At 48.3% G+C, this 14,214-nt stretch overlaps 2 protein-coding genes across 2 annotated transcripts; one reads left to right on the top strand and one right to left on the bottom strand.

Moving 5' to 3' along the window:
* The first annotated feature begins 6,514 nt into the window (after positions 1 to 6,514).
* LOC34620362 (actin) lies at positions 6,515 to 7,790 on the top strand. Its single transcript, XM_022733618.1, has 2 exons — positions 6,515 to 7,201; positions 7,347 to 7,790. Exons 1-2 carry the CDS (start codon positions 6,515 to 6,517, stop codon positions 7,788 to 7,790), a joined length of 1,131 nt encoding a protein of 376 aa, XP_022588625.1.
* Positions 7,791 to 9,028: 1,238 nt separating this feature from the next.
* On the bottom strand, positions 9,029 to 11,579 carry LOC34620361 (mitogen-activated protein kinase kinase kinase 3). Its single transcript, XM_026334174.1, has 3 exons — positions 9,804 to 11,579; positions 9,368 to 9,587; positions 9,029 to 9,234 (listed from the first exon to the last, which is right to left on the bottom strand). Exons 1-3 carry the CDS (start codon positions 11,577 to 11,579, stop codon positions 9,029 to 9,031), a joined length of 2,202 nt encoding a protein of 733 aa, XP_026189959.1.
* Between the last annotated feature and the right edge of the window lie 2,635 nt (positions 11,580 to 14,214).

Here is a 14,214-nt window from a genome sequence, read left to right as displayed (position 1 = left end):
AGTCGCAGCACACCTTTAGATACTTGTGCACGTCTAGCAGATGTGGCAATCCTCGTACGTCCGGCTCCCGGATACAAAGCCTTCAAAACCCATTAAAAGCTCATAAGAATGACTCTGTAACGATTGAATTACCATCAATCGGCTACAGCAGAAAAAGGTTGAAGCACAGAACATCCTCCTGCGGGACCTAAAGGATAAGAAGTGGGTAAATTTTACGTCCTCTACTCCTGCCGCGTCATTCATTATCCTTACCAAGAAAGATGATGTATTCCGTTACCAATAATACCCTATGATACTTACCTACAAGGGATTTAGTGCCTTGACGACTTTCTCCGAGTACACCCTACGCACAATCTAAAAAATGCTGCACGGTGCGAAGATTATCACGCTGCTTGGCATGCATCACGGAAATAAACCATGTACATACGTTTTGTACCCGTGGCCCAGTATAACATTGCAATCTGTGCCTGTATATGAATCAAAAGCTCAAGGTTATGCCTTTGGTTTGAGAGGAGCGGCACACTTCTAGTGATAGTTCATTGTATGTTTTTTACCACTTCGACATAGGAGTGATCGTTTACGTACATGGCGTTCTGATCTACAATACAAAAGAAGCGCCTCCCGCTAGGGTGTTGCACAAAGTGCTGAAGCTTCGCTAAGCCCAATAAATGAGCCCCAAAAGCGAGAAGTGCTGTTCTGGAAACTCCGCAATTAGCTGCCTCGGATACAGGGTCGTAGCTGCCAGAAGAATTTCACAGCGACACCTGAATGAAGCAGGTCCTGAGTGATGTAAACTAATAGCATATATTTGCAGGGCCAGTGCACTGAGAGGCGTAGTGCAGCTGTGAAGGCCTTCAAAGCGATGTCTTGTTTTTTTCACAGCCGTGCAGGCTTTTTTTCCTGACAACCGTTATGTTCTTTGGACAGACACTTTAAGATACACATTTGGTGTAATGCTAGGGAAAGATGGGAAGTCGCTAGTTTTAACGAGTACCAAGATATCTGTTACCAGAAAACGGTGCACAGTCACCAATGATGACAAAAACCCTCGTGCGGGTCTTTAATATTTGGATGTCGTACTTGTGGGTCCTACAATTACTGCTTACACGAAGCCACGGGCGCTGCAGTCTCTTATGGGGCTGAAATTACCGAGACGCGCACGGAGAATAGTTCTGCTTTTTCAAAAGCATTCAAGATCCAAGCATCGAATGGAAACTTGGTAGCACTAACGTGTTCGCTGACGCACGCTCCTGATACCCTTTCTTTCATTTGACCAGTTAACAGGCAAACACCTCATTAGGAGGGGAGGCTAACATCAGTTTGGGCACGATCATTCAGACAGCGCCCTCCAGGCAGCGCAAGCCAATAGATTGCACAAAGAGAGAGCAAAGCCTTGAGGGAAGCATCACAAGCTCTAGCTCCTTTACAGATTGCTTATATCTTGCACTAAGGGGCTCTGGCGCATCTGCGTCCCATCGGACAAACTCCATCACCAATACGTCACAGACCAAACATATGCCCGTACTCCAGCAGGCCACGCAGGATCAGCAAAAGCTACGTGACACTTGCCAGAGAGCTACGACGACATACGCAGCTACGATAGAAAATGCATGAAATCCTGACCACGCTGTAGAACAGCAAGCTTCATCTTCACGAATCCATGTGGTTTAGTTTCATCTCTGCAAATTCCCGACAGACGATGGGCCCAAGTGCCACAGGGGTTTATCGCTGCTACCTCCGTACGGCCAACGAGCTAGGTGCAGTTATTATCCTCGTAGATAATACCATTAGCAAAGTGGCACACTCCATCCTCACCTGTACTAATACAGTGGCGGCCTATACTTTGTATCTTTTGGTGGAAGGTCGAGTATCTTGTCTAGGGTTCCAGCTGTACTGCTGTCAGAGCAGCTGTTTCAGAGCTCTCAAAGCCCTTTGGCCACACGCCAACGATCCACAAGGCTCTTTCAAGCGTCAGGTACTCTCGATCTGACGCCCCGACAGAATGTATGCACCCCACACTAGATCGTTTCCTGCTTACATCCACTCAATCTGACGAATCGGTATCGGATCCCGTACTTTTCGCGGTACGATTAGCACACAGCTGCACAGTTTATAGTTTTGCAGGCACTACTCACTTTGAAATCATAATAGGGGAGAGCATCGATATGCTACGGATCTAGGTATTGTTGATCAGCTCCAGCCTACACGATTACATCCCATGGAGCAGCCTTTCGCTAACTGGTTTGACCGCGAAACAGCTTATATGATGCGAGCCTATGCACTGCAAAAGCGGTAGCTAGACAGGATTCAACGAAGAACGAAATCCTCTGGAGGAAACCTGGTTTGGGCATCCAGCCACCACATGGAGCCGCGCGAAAAAGCCAAACCACAGGCTCATATTGTTTTGCGTTCAAAATTTTGCAGTATATCAACTGTGCCTGAGAACCGCGATTTCCTTGCACATTCCTGCAGTATTTCTAATGTTACATTTGTCTCATGTAGCATGATTGCCTACGCCCATTCGATATGCTTTAATTAGAGGCTCAGGAACCGGCCACTCAGGGACGTGGATGATATTCAACCGGAATATGAGGTTGAAGTTGTACTGCGGACTCGCTCAAATCCCGTGGAAGCGCGATTAATTAGCGATATAAATGGAACTTAGAGAACAGCCAAGACCTTTTCCAGCCATAGGGCCTACACGCATCCGCAATGAGCGCCTACGGAAGTGCCAAGGGGACAGACTGGTATGTGCAACGTGAAATGGTTTGTGGTAGCTCACTTATTTAGTAGGCAAGACACGAAGGATCTGTGGGTCCACTCGCTGCAGTCCGACAGTGCTACGAAAAAACAAGATCGCAGGCATTTTTCTGGTTGCCGGAATGCTCCCCACGCACTAATTGTCCAAGTCACACAGCAAACGCAACTGAAGCTGGATGCGCTCTCGAACTCTCCTGATTTTTCGTGCAATGCGTTGTCTTGCAACCTGTGACGATGAGTAATGCATGGTGCTCACTTCAGTATGGGATAATCACGTATTGCCGTACACAATTTTGGGGCTTCTATTGCACATGAATGCTATGCACTCTTTCAGTAATTAGATGCTTAATTCTTTGAGTTAAGTGGTCCACCAAGCCGTCATCCAAGGACGATGCGTGCAGGGTTACTAAGTAAAGGGCTTTGGCTTTGTGGCCGTACGCAGCCTGTAAACGGCAATTGGTTCTAGACATTTCATGTTTTATCTTTTTTAATTTGCTTACTTTCCCCGCTCATGCGTTTGTCCTCACTGTTTAAATAGGCTGAAAGCTGCTATCCACCGTGAGCCAGAATGCGGTTCCGTTTCCATGTCATTTCTGTACCTAGTCTTCAAGGGATTGTACTTATCGTGAACCAGCACTACAACTGCTCTTCCAGCTCCCTTTGTCGCGACTTAAGGCTGTCGGTACACGTCAGGAGCTAAAAAGCCAGAGGTCTTGGAAGTACATAGTCTCTAAGGGCCCTCGGCCCCCTGTGAAGGTTATTGCAACTGCATGCTCTTCTATAGCAGATCATAAAGAAGAAGAAAAATTCAAGACTTATTTATAGGTATGTGTTATGCCCCTTTACCAAATGTGCGGCCTCGTGTTACATCCACTATCGAGTTTGTTTGCGTTCCCCAGGAATCATTCAACGGCCCTCCGACTCCTCTTGGGCGTGTATTTGAGCATCTCATCTGTAAGCCAAGTAGTTCATCTACTACTCTACTACATCAGTTCATAGGCAAAAGGTGGAACGACAATCGTTCGTTGGAATGGCGCTTGCCTTTGTGTTCCGGTGTTATCCTGAGCCTAGACAAAATGTTGGGGTCCCTAATGCGGGCTGAGTGCCGCCATGTGCACATTCTAAACTTAAGGTTCACTCTGCTCAAACCTCCTGGAAGCCTCACACAGAATCGATTTCTCAAAAGAAGTATCTGTTTTTTGTTTTGAAAAGTAGTGCAAACGACGAAATCTCCATGCCACTTTCATGCACACTGGACCCGCTGGTGCAAACCCACAGTTCGGGCCCCAGCACTAATAGCAAGAATCTTCTATGCTTAAGACAATTTGGTACTTTAAGGAAACAGCCAACTCTCTAAAGGCTCTTTTAATACTGTTCTGTCATCGAAGTCCGCCTTTGTGCATAAGCTTTTGGAGGGCAAGTTGGGGCTTCGAAGGATTAGCCTCCAAATTGGCCCAGTGGACATCAGTGCCACTTCAGCCACAAGCACTTATGTGACAAATATGCTTCTTCTATTTGCTTATTCTTAACTATGAGTAGGGTTGAAGCTACATCTCACTGTCAGGCTGAGAACGGGATATAGGCACTGCTATTAGAAAGCCAGAAATCACATCTTTCCCAACGATATCATTTATAGCGTATTCGATAAATGAGCATGCATATGCAGTAGGCGTGATTACGGGTTAAAGGGCTTGATCCACGATGGGCATGCAGATCCTTTAGCTTTTTAGGTGTCTGTGCTCGGAACCAGCCCTAGAGCGCTAATTAGGCAGGTAGTGGTGCACTTTCAATGTCATTTCACTATGAGAGTTCAACTCTCCGTTCATGCGGGGACCCTGTAAAGTGAGGGCAATAAAGAGGGAAAAGATCAATGGTAGCGACATTAAAAAGTCCCTATCTAACTTGTGTATGAGGTTGTGGCTATGGGTGTCCTTACGGAGACCAGCGGAAGAGTGTTGCATAGCGTATGCAGCGCGCCAGGCTACACTAAGGAAGCTTCTAGTATACTAGATAGATGTAAAATCTGAGAAACGTTGACTACTTGATTTGGGTTATCACACATCTTGAAGGCTATTTTCTACAGCTACTTCAATCCAAGATAAATAAACGTTTCGTCGTGCGCCAGTTAATATCTGCAAGTGAGTGAGGGTGATCAGAGTGCCTAAGGAAGAAAATAACGCGCACCCTGGATGGCCCTCTGTTGTTATATTTTGATTGTAGCGGGCGAAGTTATACTTAAACGCTTTCTACTACACTACTCACATTTAGCTAAAAGTTAGTAAACGATTGACTCATTCGTATGTTCGTTCATAAATCGCCTGGCAGAGAAACAGCTGCCCATGGGGGCGGCATAGCCCATTGTTGGGCTGAAGCTCTACACAAAAAAGCGATTCTACGTTAGTATGCGCTAGATGCTTTGTACAAGCAGCCGTGATTGCTTGGAGTGAGTTAAGGACGCAGCTACGCACACTGAAGCTGACCATCTCCCCCACTGTCGGGATCTGATGGGCAGTGGCACGGGAAGCAGGGAGCTTTTTGGGAAGTACTCAACAAGATTCTACCAGGGTTGTACTGAGTTTGGAGTTAAAGACGCTCTACAGAGGCCTTAAGTGGAATATTACATATTTAGTACAAAGCACCGAATCACACTTGGCCCAATGCTTCTAGCATTGACGTTTGGTGTAAATTGCTGCACTTCTAACTGCATCCTCGCTGAGTCGTTTAATAAGGCCCCAGATATACATACTTTGAGTATATAGAACTAACACTCACACGAAGTCGAAAGTATTTGCAAGAAGATATTTACACTACAGAGCAGTGAACTCTTACCAGAGGAGATGGATTTACCGCATGCAGCACCGAGGCGGCTACCACTAACTCTAGCATACCTGTGGCTGCCTGTAAGCTAGCCAGCCATCGAGTACACCGGTCCCCCAGCCTTGAATACGTAGCTTTATTCAATAAATCAGAAGTCACCACATCAATAGAAGTAAGCCTTACGAAGTGTGGGTCTTTATTTTTACTTGTACATAGTACCCTAGGGTTTCTCTGAACGGCTCTGGTAGCGCTGCAGTCATCAGTCTTGCTATTGCGGTGCGCAAAGCAAGTTTGCTTCCAGAGCGTTAGCTACGGTGCATATGTCTTGGAAGAACTGCGGGTAAAATAATCATTTTTTACAGTACTCCCCTAGTATTATATTGCCGAAAGCAGGCTAGCACATTGTCCAGCCGGCTGTGCCGCCAAGCGCAGGCAGTTTGGTGTGCTCGGCTGGCAGCAGCACACCAGCCCCTCTGGCCCGCCCAGCGGCGCTCCGCAGGCACACCTGCCTCCACCAACTATCCGAAACTTTTGTAGCGGAATGGTCCCTTTTTTTTGACGGTTTCGCCTTCATCATTTGCACATCTGTTTTTCCCTGGGCACTAGCGCTGCAGGTGCGTGCACGACAACACTGTTCCAGCCAAACGCCTGTTTTTTTCATAGAGGTTGCTCTGACTTTCCCACTTCGTGTGCGCTTTCCTGGCTAGACTGCAGTGAGCAAGGAATCAGACTGGGGGATCTGTAGCTTTCGAGAAAAATTTTTCGCTATCTGCGTTTGTTCTCTCCGGTACCTGTCAGTGTGGCTATTGGCTTGCTGTGGATGCGCGGTTTTCCTCACCCGATTTCTGTGCGCGTGCATTGTGCAATTGTACAGGTCATTGTCGACGCCTACTCGGTGCTCTAGTCGTTACACTACTTTAAATTTTCTCTCAAGAAAATGGCAGACGAGGAGGTTCAGGCCCTCGTTGTGGACAACGGATCCGGTAATGTGAAGGCTGGAGTTGCGGGTGACGATGCTCCACGCGCAGTGTTCCCATCCATTGTTGGCCGTCCTAAGAACCCTGGAATCATGGTAGGGATGGAAGAAAAGGATTGCTATGTGGGTGATGAAGCCCAGAGTAAGAGGGGTATCCTTACTCTTAAGTACCCCATCGAGCACGGCATCGTCACCAATTGGGATGATATGGAGAAGATATGGCATCATACATTCTACAACGAGCTGCGTGTTGCTCCTGAGGAGCACCCAGTTCTTCTGACTGAGGCACCTCTGAATCCCAAGGCTAACCGAGAACGTATGACTCAGATCATGTTCGAAACATTCAACGTTCCAGCGATGTATGTCGCCATCCAGGCCGTTCTTTCCCTTTATTCATCTGGTCGTACTACGGGTATTGTGTTGGATTCTGGTGATGGAGTTTCCCACACTGTTCCCATCTACGAGGGTTATGCCCTTCCTCACGCGATGATGCGCTTGGATCTTGCCGGCCGTGACCTGACGGAGTATATGATGACCATCCTTCACGAGCGCGGATATGGCTTCACTACCACTGCTGAAAAGGAAATTGTTCGTGATATCAAGGAAAAGCTCTGCTACATTGCCTTGGACTTTGATGAGGAGATGAAGGTGGGTTGTGCTCGCCCTTAGCGACACGCGATTGATTTTCGTGGGTGCTCCATTGTATGTTAATACGGTCATGGCTCTGCATGCTGGTTCTTGGGGTGTACAACTGCAAGCGTTTAAACATGTGAATATATGTGCTTCTATGCAGAATGCCGAGGATTCTAGTGATATCGAGAAGTCCTACGAGCTACCCGACGGCAATATCATAACCGTTGGTAACGAGCGCTTCCGTTGCCCAGAGGCTCTTTTCCAGCCTTCCTTCCTGGGCAAGGAAGCTTCGGGTGTTCATCGTACCACCTTCGAATCCATCATGAAGTGTGACGTCGATATCAGGAAGGACCTCTACGGTAACGTTGTACTTTCTGGTGGCACAACCATGTACGAGGGCATTGGTGAGCGTCTCACCAAGGAGCTGACCTCGTTGGCTCCATCAACGATGAAGATCAAGGTTGTTGCGCCCCCCGAACGCAAGTACTCCGTCTGGATTGGCGGTTCCATTCTTTCGTCTTTATCGACCTTCCAACAGATGTGGATCACCAAGGAGGAGTATGATGAATCGGGACCAAGCATTGTGCACCGCAAGTGCTTCTAAGAGATACATGACTGGCGACGCGGCTTAAAGAAAAGGATTGTGCTGCCGCAACACGGTCGATATACTTGTGTGCGATGGCCTGCGCTTGCGTGTCGTTTAACTCCCCAACCAAAGCGCAGCGGGATTTGACTGTGCACGAAGTACGAAGGATAGCCGGGCAGAGACATGTGGTTTGCAATGCTGAAGGGAGAGCATGCGAAGCGAGGATCCCCCACAGTCGTGAGACTAGGGGATGTCCGCTACAACGCTGGGCCGTCAGCGTGGAGGGACGGTGGGGATTCAAGTGACATTGTTGGTCCCTTTCTTGGCGGGTTGGCAGTCTGGTCCGTGCATTGTGGTCCAGAGGATGGTGCTTCACGTGACGCAGCGCGGGGCCGGGGGGGAGCGCTGTCTATTCAGTACAGCTATCAAGGGGTCTTCAACGTTCAGTCTGCTGTCCTCCCTTGTTCCTTCCAACTCCACTCATGAGAGCATACGCATCGCAGTTAAATGGACAATGGGTAGAGGTGATTTGATATGCGCATTGTGTTAGCGATGTAGTGTTTCGGTACTAGCTTTGCGACAGATCACGGTAACGCCGGTGCTGGTGTAAGTTGCTCCGCCCTCGCTACGACGAAACTAGGGTGTTTGTTTACTCCTGATAGAGGCTTAGAGTATACTAGGTCGTAGGACTGGAACAAGTGGTTAACATTTATTCCTGTAGGAACCGTGCTCTTCACGGGTATGTCGAGAAGGTGGAGTTTCTGTTTTATGAGCCGTCAAAACAGGCTGTCTAATATGCGTTGGTACGGAGGCGCTGGAACAGACCATACAGCTGTAGTATTCACGAGCACCCAACGAGCACGAAGGGTTGGAGTTATTGGGGCTGCTACTTTAGCAGGAAGGTCTGCTAGGGAAGTTTCAAATTTTGGTGAGTTTTAGGGATGCTAGAGTGTAGAGTATACACGAATGCCTGAAGTACGTTGTGCGCATCCAGTGGGGAGCGAGCGTTATTGCTCTCGGAGTAGGTGGTGGTACAGCCAGGGCTTTGCATTCAATTTCCAGCGATTAGAACTTCGACAGTGGATTTTTGCGACTAGAGCTACTTAGTGATTTGCCGGGGAATGGGCTCACCCGACGTAGTCGAGCGAACAAAAAAAACTGTTTGAGGTCTAAAGAGCCAGTGAGGCATGGACAGTTTGTCGAGTACAAAGGCTTCTATAGCATGTTCTGTGTTGTGCAGGCGTACTCGTGCCCCTTTATTTGCAAGTTCTCTTGTGGTTCATGCCATATTTGTTTAGCTCGCTTGCTGTCAGTTTGGCAAATACACTTCTGATGTGCTTAGTGTCTGGACGTTCGCACGGGTTCCAACTAAAGCAGGTGTCCAGCGTTGCTCGGACTGCTGGGTGAAACCAAGCGGGCACATTAGGGCGGCGGTGCTTGTACAGAAGTGCTTGTATTACTCCTACGCAGCAAAAACACGGATTCGCGGTGCTTGGTGCTGTGAGTTATTCCCTCTGTAACTGATATTTCTGGGGCAGAAGGCACGTGGTTCTCCCTGGTGTGTCAACTGACGTGCTTGATAGTGTAAGTCTTACCTTCGTTGGAATGGATGTCCTCAAAAGGTATAGGGCCCCCTAGCATTTCAATTAGACAGCACGCAAGGCCCCAAATATCGACCTTGTGATCAACGTAATTGCCTTCCACAAAGCATTCCGGGGCCATATAGCGCGGCGAGCCACCATTATCCTCCAGTTTGAGTTTTCCGTATTGCTCTAGTGGTCTTGTTTTACCGAAGTCGCAGAGGCGGATATTGTACTGCATAGAAAATGGGATGCCCACAAAGAAGGAGATCAGAAGGTCGAGCTGCCATATTTGTAGGCTGACCGCGAGCAGGGGTCGCCTCTGCTGGCTGTGCTCCGCTTAAGAAACAGCAGGGAATAACCATGCTAAGTAATACAGAAAATATTCTGGCAGCTGGCAAGTGGTGCGAGCATATGCGGCTACGATTACCTGTGGTAAACCTGTACTTACCTCTTGGTCTACAACGAGATTAGCAGTCTTGAGATCTCTGTGGACAAGGCGTTTCTCTGTGTGCAAGAAATGGACTGCCTCTAGAAGCTGCTTGCACATCTTCAACCGTGTAGCGGCAGTAATGGTCACCTTGTTCTCATAGAGAATATCAAAGATGTTGCCCCCATCCAGATATTCAGTGACGAGACCAACAAAGTTATCATCAAGACAGACTCCGTGATACCGGACTATAAAGGGGTGCCGAACCATGCGGTATGAGTTTATCTCTCTTGCAACAGATCGCATGGCCTCCAGTGTCATTTTGCCATGGGCCCGCTTCACAGCCACTACCTCCCCCTTCCAGACGGCCTTATACACAGTGCCGAAGCTCCCCTGGCTAATGCACGAGGTTAGCGTAAAATCGGTATTGCTTATTACCTCATTCTCAGGAAGGTTAAACACAAAGTAGCGGTAGCTTATCCCCTCTATGACACGGGCCGACACGCTGTCCTGGGAGCGCCCTTTGCTAGACCAAGAATAAGGAGAACAAGTCACGAGCCCTTTCATATTGCCATTTCCCGACACTGGAATCATGTGCGTGTACGACCCTTCTGGTGCGATTTCGCTAAGCATTTGACGAGGTAGCTCTGGAGAGGGGCTCACTGCGTCACCTCTACGCCGGTAGGTCATTCTGCACATCCGGCGGGTTGTTGGCCTTGATTGCCTCGGCTGCGCTACCGACTTCGCTGCTACCTGACGACAGGTTGCGTGCTGTCGTTCAGCATGTTTTGGCCATAAGCCCATGACGCGGAATCCCACAGACGGAACTGCAAGAGAATGGGCCTTTGCTGATGATCGCGATTCAGCCAGCCTGGCTGCTGCTTCAGTACGGAAGACCTTGTCCTGTGGCACATGAGGCTCTGCCTCCGAATCAGATCCGGAAGGTGATGGCTCTGCTGTGCCTTGTGATGCCGATGTATCCCTGTCGCTTATTGAGATGCGCCCTTCTGTGCTCTTCTGATAGCGGTGGTACAGACCACGTAGGTCAACAGATCCCAACAGCTGCATTGTGGTGTCCACACGACTTAACCCATTCGCAGACCTGCTGGAATTTGGTGACGGTTCAAAGCTTGGCAACCCTTCTGTATTATGACCCTTTACATTTTGCAGGATTTTATCTTTTGCTGCAACAATCTGACCGAGCTGAAGCCTGTCGAAGAAAGTACTAAACAATACGGGGGGTTCAGCACGCTGAATGGGTGGGGCAGGAGCCTCGTCTGGCACTACTCTCCTGTCCACTACTGATGAATCCCCCTTAATGTATGACGTATGAGAAGTGATTGGTAAAGATTTGCCATGTAGGGACTTTTGCTGGACAATATGCGTCCTGCACGCTCCATTGGTGTCTTCAGCCGGTAGGTATGGTGAAATACAGGACCCAGCGGAAATGTAATTTCCGTGAGGAAAATGGCCCCCTGTGTCCCGTGCAGGGGGACCCCCAGAGTCTTTCCATAGCCGCGCTGGACTCCCATGTACAACGTACGGAGGCAACGAGCCCTCTGGGCTTGCTTTGTTGGGCGTGAACAGTGCTGAAGCCTCTTGGTGACACATCGACCACGGTCTGCTACATGCCGTTGACCGACTTGATGTGAGGGAGATGCAACCCTTGGCAGTGGATGCTGATGCCGCGGCAACGTTTGAATCCGAGGGGGGAAATGTTGTTGAAAACGCTTGGCACGACGTTGGCGAGCCCATGCATTGATTTTGGACAACAACCATCGTCGGTCTCGTCATCATGGAAGAAACTCCTGAAATGAGATTCAAAGAAGGCACCAAAAGCTGCTTTTTTTCTGGCTTCAACGATGCATTTGGAACGTCTACAATATTACTGATTCCTGCGTCGATGCTTCGGCTGTTAAAAGTACCCAGTCTCACTTGAAGCAGGGCAACAAGCTGTCAACTGGGGGACAGGGGGATTCAATGACGTTCATATAAAGTGAGCACCTTGCAATATCGAGGAAAAGAAAGTGAAGATGTTACTTCGTGGCGGTACCTCAGCAGAGCGCCGTTCAGACCGCTGACGACAGCGAATGCAGCGTACTTAATGATGTTTTACCCCCAAACAGTCCACATCCTTTAACGCCATGTATAAATGCCTTGATGCAGTGCCAAACAGCCTAAAATGCAGTCATTTTTTGTGGATGTTGGGCAGGGTGGCGATCAGGTGGGCCCTTAGCTGTCTTCGTGATCGCTGCCGACCAACTTGGTATGGGCACAAAAAAAGCTCCTCTGTTCTGACGCCTCGCAACCACTTCATGAAGCCTCGCTTTTCTTAGAGTTTTCTCTTTGCTCTTAAGTTACTCCTGTGAACTTCCAACTACATGCGCAGTAGACACGGTAGCGGCTCTTGGCTAGCGAGCTCTCGAGAGGATCGAGACTGCGTGGCTGCGCATGCTGACCCAAAGCCAGCCAAGAAGAAAGCGTTTTGCGTTGGATGTTTTTAGAATCTATAGCGGCATGGTAAAATGTGGCGTGTTGTCACTGTAAGATTTAGTGCGGTTTTGGCCTTCAGGTTGCTTTACACTGTGGGATCCGTGCTGCGTGCCCGTACTGGACAGTTCAAACCAATGCCACAACATTGGTAAACCTAATCTGGGCAATGATCTTATGATGCGGTATGATATATATGGATTCCCATTTAAGTGTGCAGACTCTAGCAGCAGTAGCCCCAGCCATGTGTGGTGGAGAAAAGCTACATTGCAGTGTCGTTTGCCTAAGGGCAGTAACCAACGCTAGCGATCTTCACGAAACCCCGTCGAAATTACCATATGTATATAAAGCCATGACTATAACGTAGGGCGAGATCTGCGCTTCTCTACAGAGTAGACAGGAGTTAGAAGCTGCTGCACAGTCTTGCCAACTCCACAGACTTTCCATTCACCGGATGCATCAAATGGCGTCTCATACTCTGCTTAGAAAAGCCCGAATGCCACCATACAAGAAATTTTACTGATTATGGCCAATCACGTGGATTACTCACAGCATTGCGCTAGATGTAACTCTGATAAGAGTAACAAGATCTCACTCCCGATTCATGGACGAACGACGCGTGGACTCAGACTACTTGTGTGAGGCACAATTACACCTTGTATCCAAAGCTTATCGGCATATTTTGATCCGGCCAAAAAATTCGCGTCATGTAGCCAGTGGATTTTGACAGGTAATAGTCGCGCATGCCAGACTTGCGGTAGATGTAACTAAAAGCTTTGCAGCTTGTGACAGGGTATTATGCCCGCACTACTGACTTGGCGACGCATTCCTTCGCTTCTCGAGAATTCAAGACTCAGGTTTTTCGCAGATGCTAACTTGCTGTTGGCGTGATGAGATGCACACTGTATATGACAGCGTGCTCACAGCTGATGCCTTGCATTGTCAAAGTTGAAGGCCTGTTTGCCCTGTTAAGTGCCCAGGAATTTTCGGAATATTTGTATGCAACTTGCTTTGAGAAATCCAAACGAGTGCAGCAGACGCTCTCTGAATTTAAGCTCCTGGAAAAATACCAATGCAGCACGTAAATCTCCGCCAGGAAGTAAGGCAATTGAACAAGAGGAAAATATTATTGCATGCAGTAACAAGCTTTTAATCTGCTTCATAAGGAGGAAGAATTTTGCGTTCATGTAGCTGGACCGCTTATGCGTTGGCACGATTGACCGCAAGGCTTGTGGATGTCACACAGAATGCGGCTACAACGCACACTGTCGCAAAAACCAGAGGTAGGTTTTTTCAAAGAATTATGATATGCTAGACCGACTTTCGTTAAGTTTACTGCTGCTGCTACCTTATATGTACTGCTGCTCTATTGCGTAGTGAGTCGTTCATCACAATCCTGCTTTTAGCGGCACGTTGTTCATACAGCTAAGCTAGGAACGCCTCTTTCTCGTTTCCGCTATTACACAACAGAGCCTTTGTATGGCAAGCTCTCGTGTAAGGTTAAGTTGAAGGAGTCACAAAGCAGTGTCATTCAGTAGAATGGGTGCCGTGAGTTTTGATCAGAGACTATTCGCTGAGGCGCCCGCTAATAACCATTATAAGGCAAGGTTTTGAGCCCATGGGATGATAGAAATCCCTCTAGGAATTATCATTGCATCGGTAGTGAACAAACACCACAATCCGCCTCAAGCTGTCTACCTTGCAGTTGAAGGTGTACTCCAAACATGACCACCCAAAGATACAGGGGCCCTGCATGGCCATAGTCTACCAGGGGACTCAAGCAATAAACAATGGTGCGCATAAGTGAATGTCTATGTTGTAAGCAAAAAAGATTTTGAGTGACTAGAATGACTGTGGGGAAGAATACTACTTCAGACTTTGCTATCGTTTCGGTATCAGTCCGCTGTGAGACCTATGCAGGAAATTGAGCTACACTATGGGC

The sequence above is a fragment of the Cyclospora cayetanensis genome, unplaced genomic scaffold (genome assembly GCF_002999335.1).
Source record: "Cyclospora cayetanensis isolate NF1_C8 unplaced genomic scaffold, CcayRef3 CcayRef3_contig_38, whole genome shotgun sequence".
NCBI classification, from domain to species: Eukaryota; Apicomplexa; class Conoidasida; order Eucoccidiorida; family Eimeriidae; genus Cyclospora; species Cyclospora cayetanensis.
This window is presented reverse-complemented; position numbering and strand designations above follow the sequence as displayed.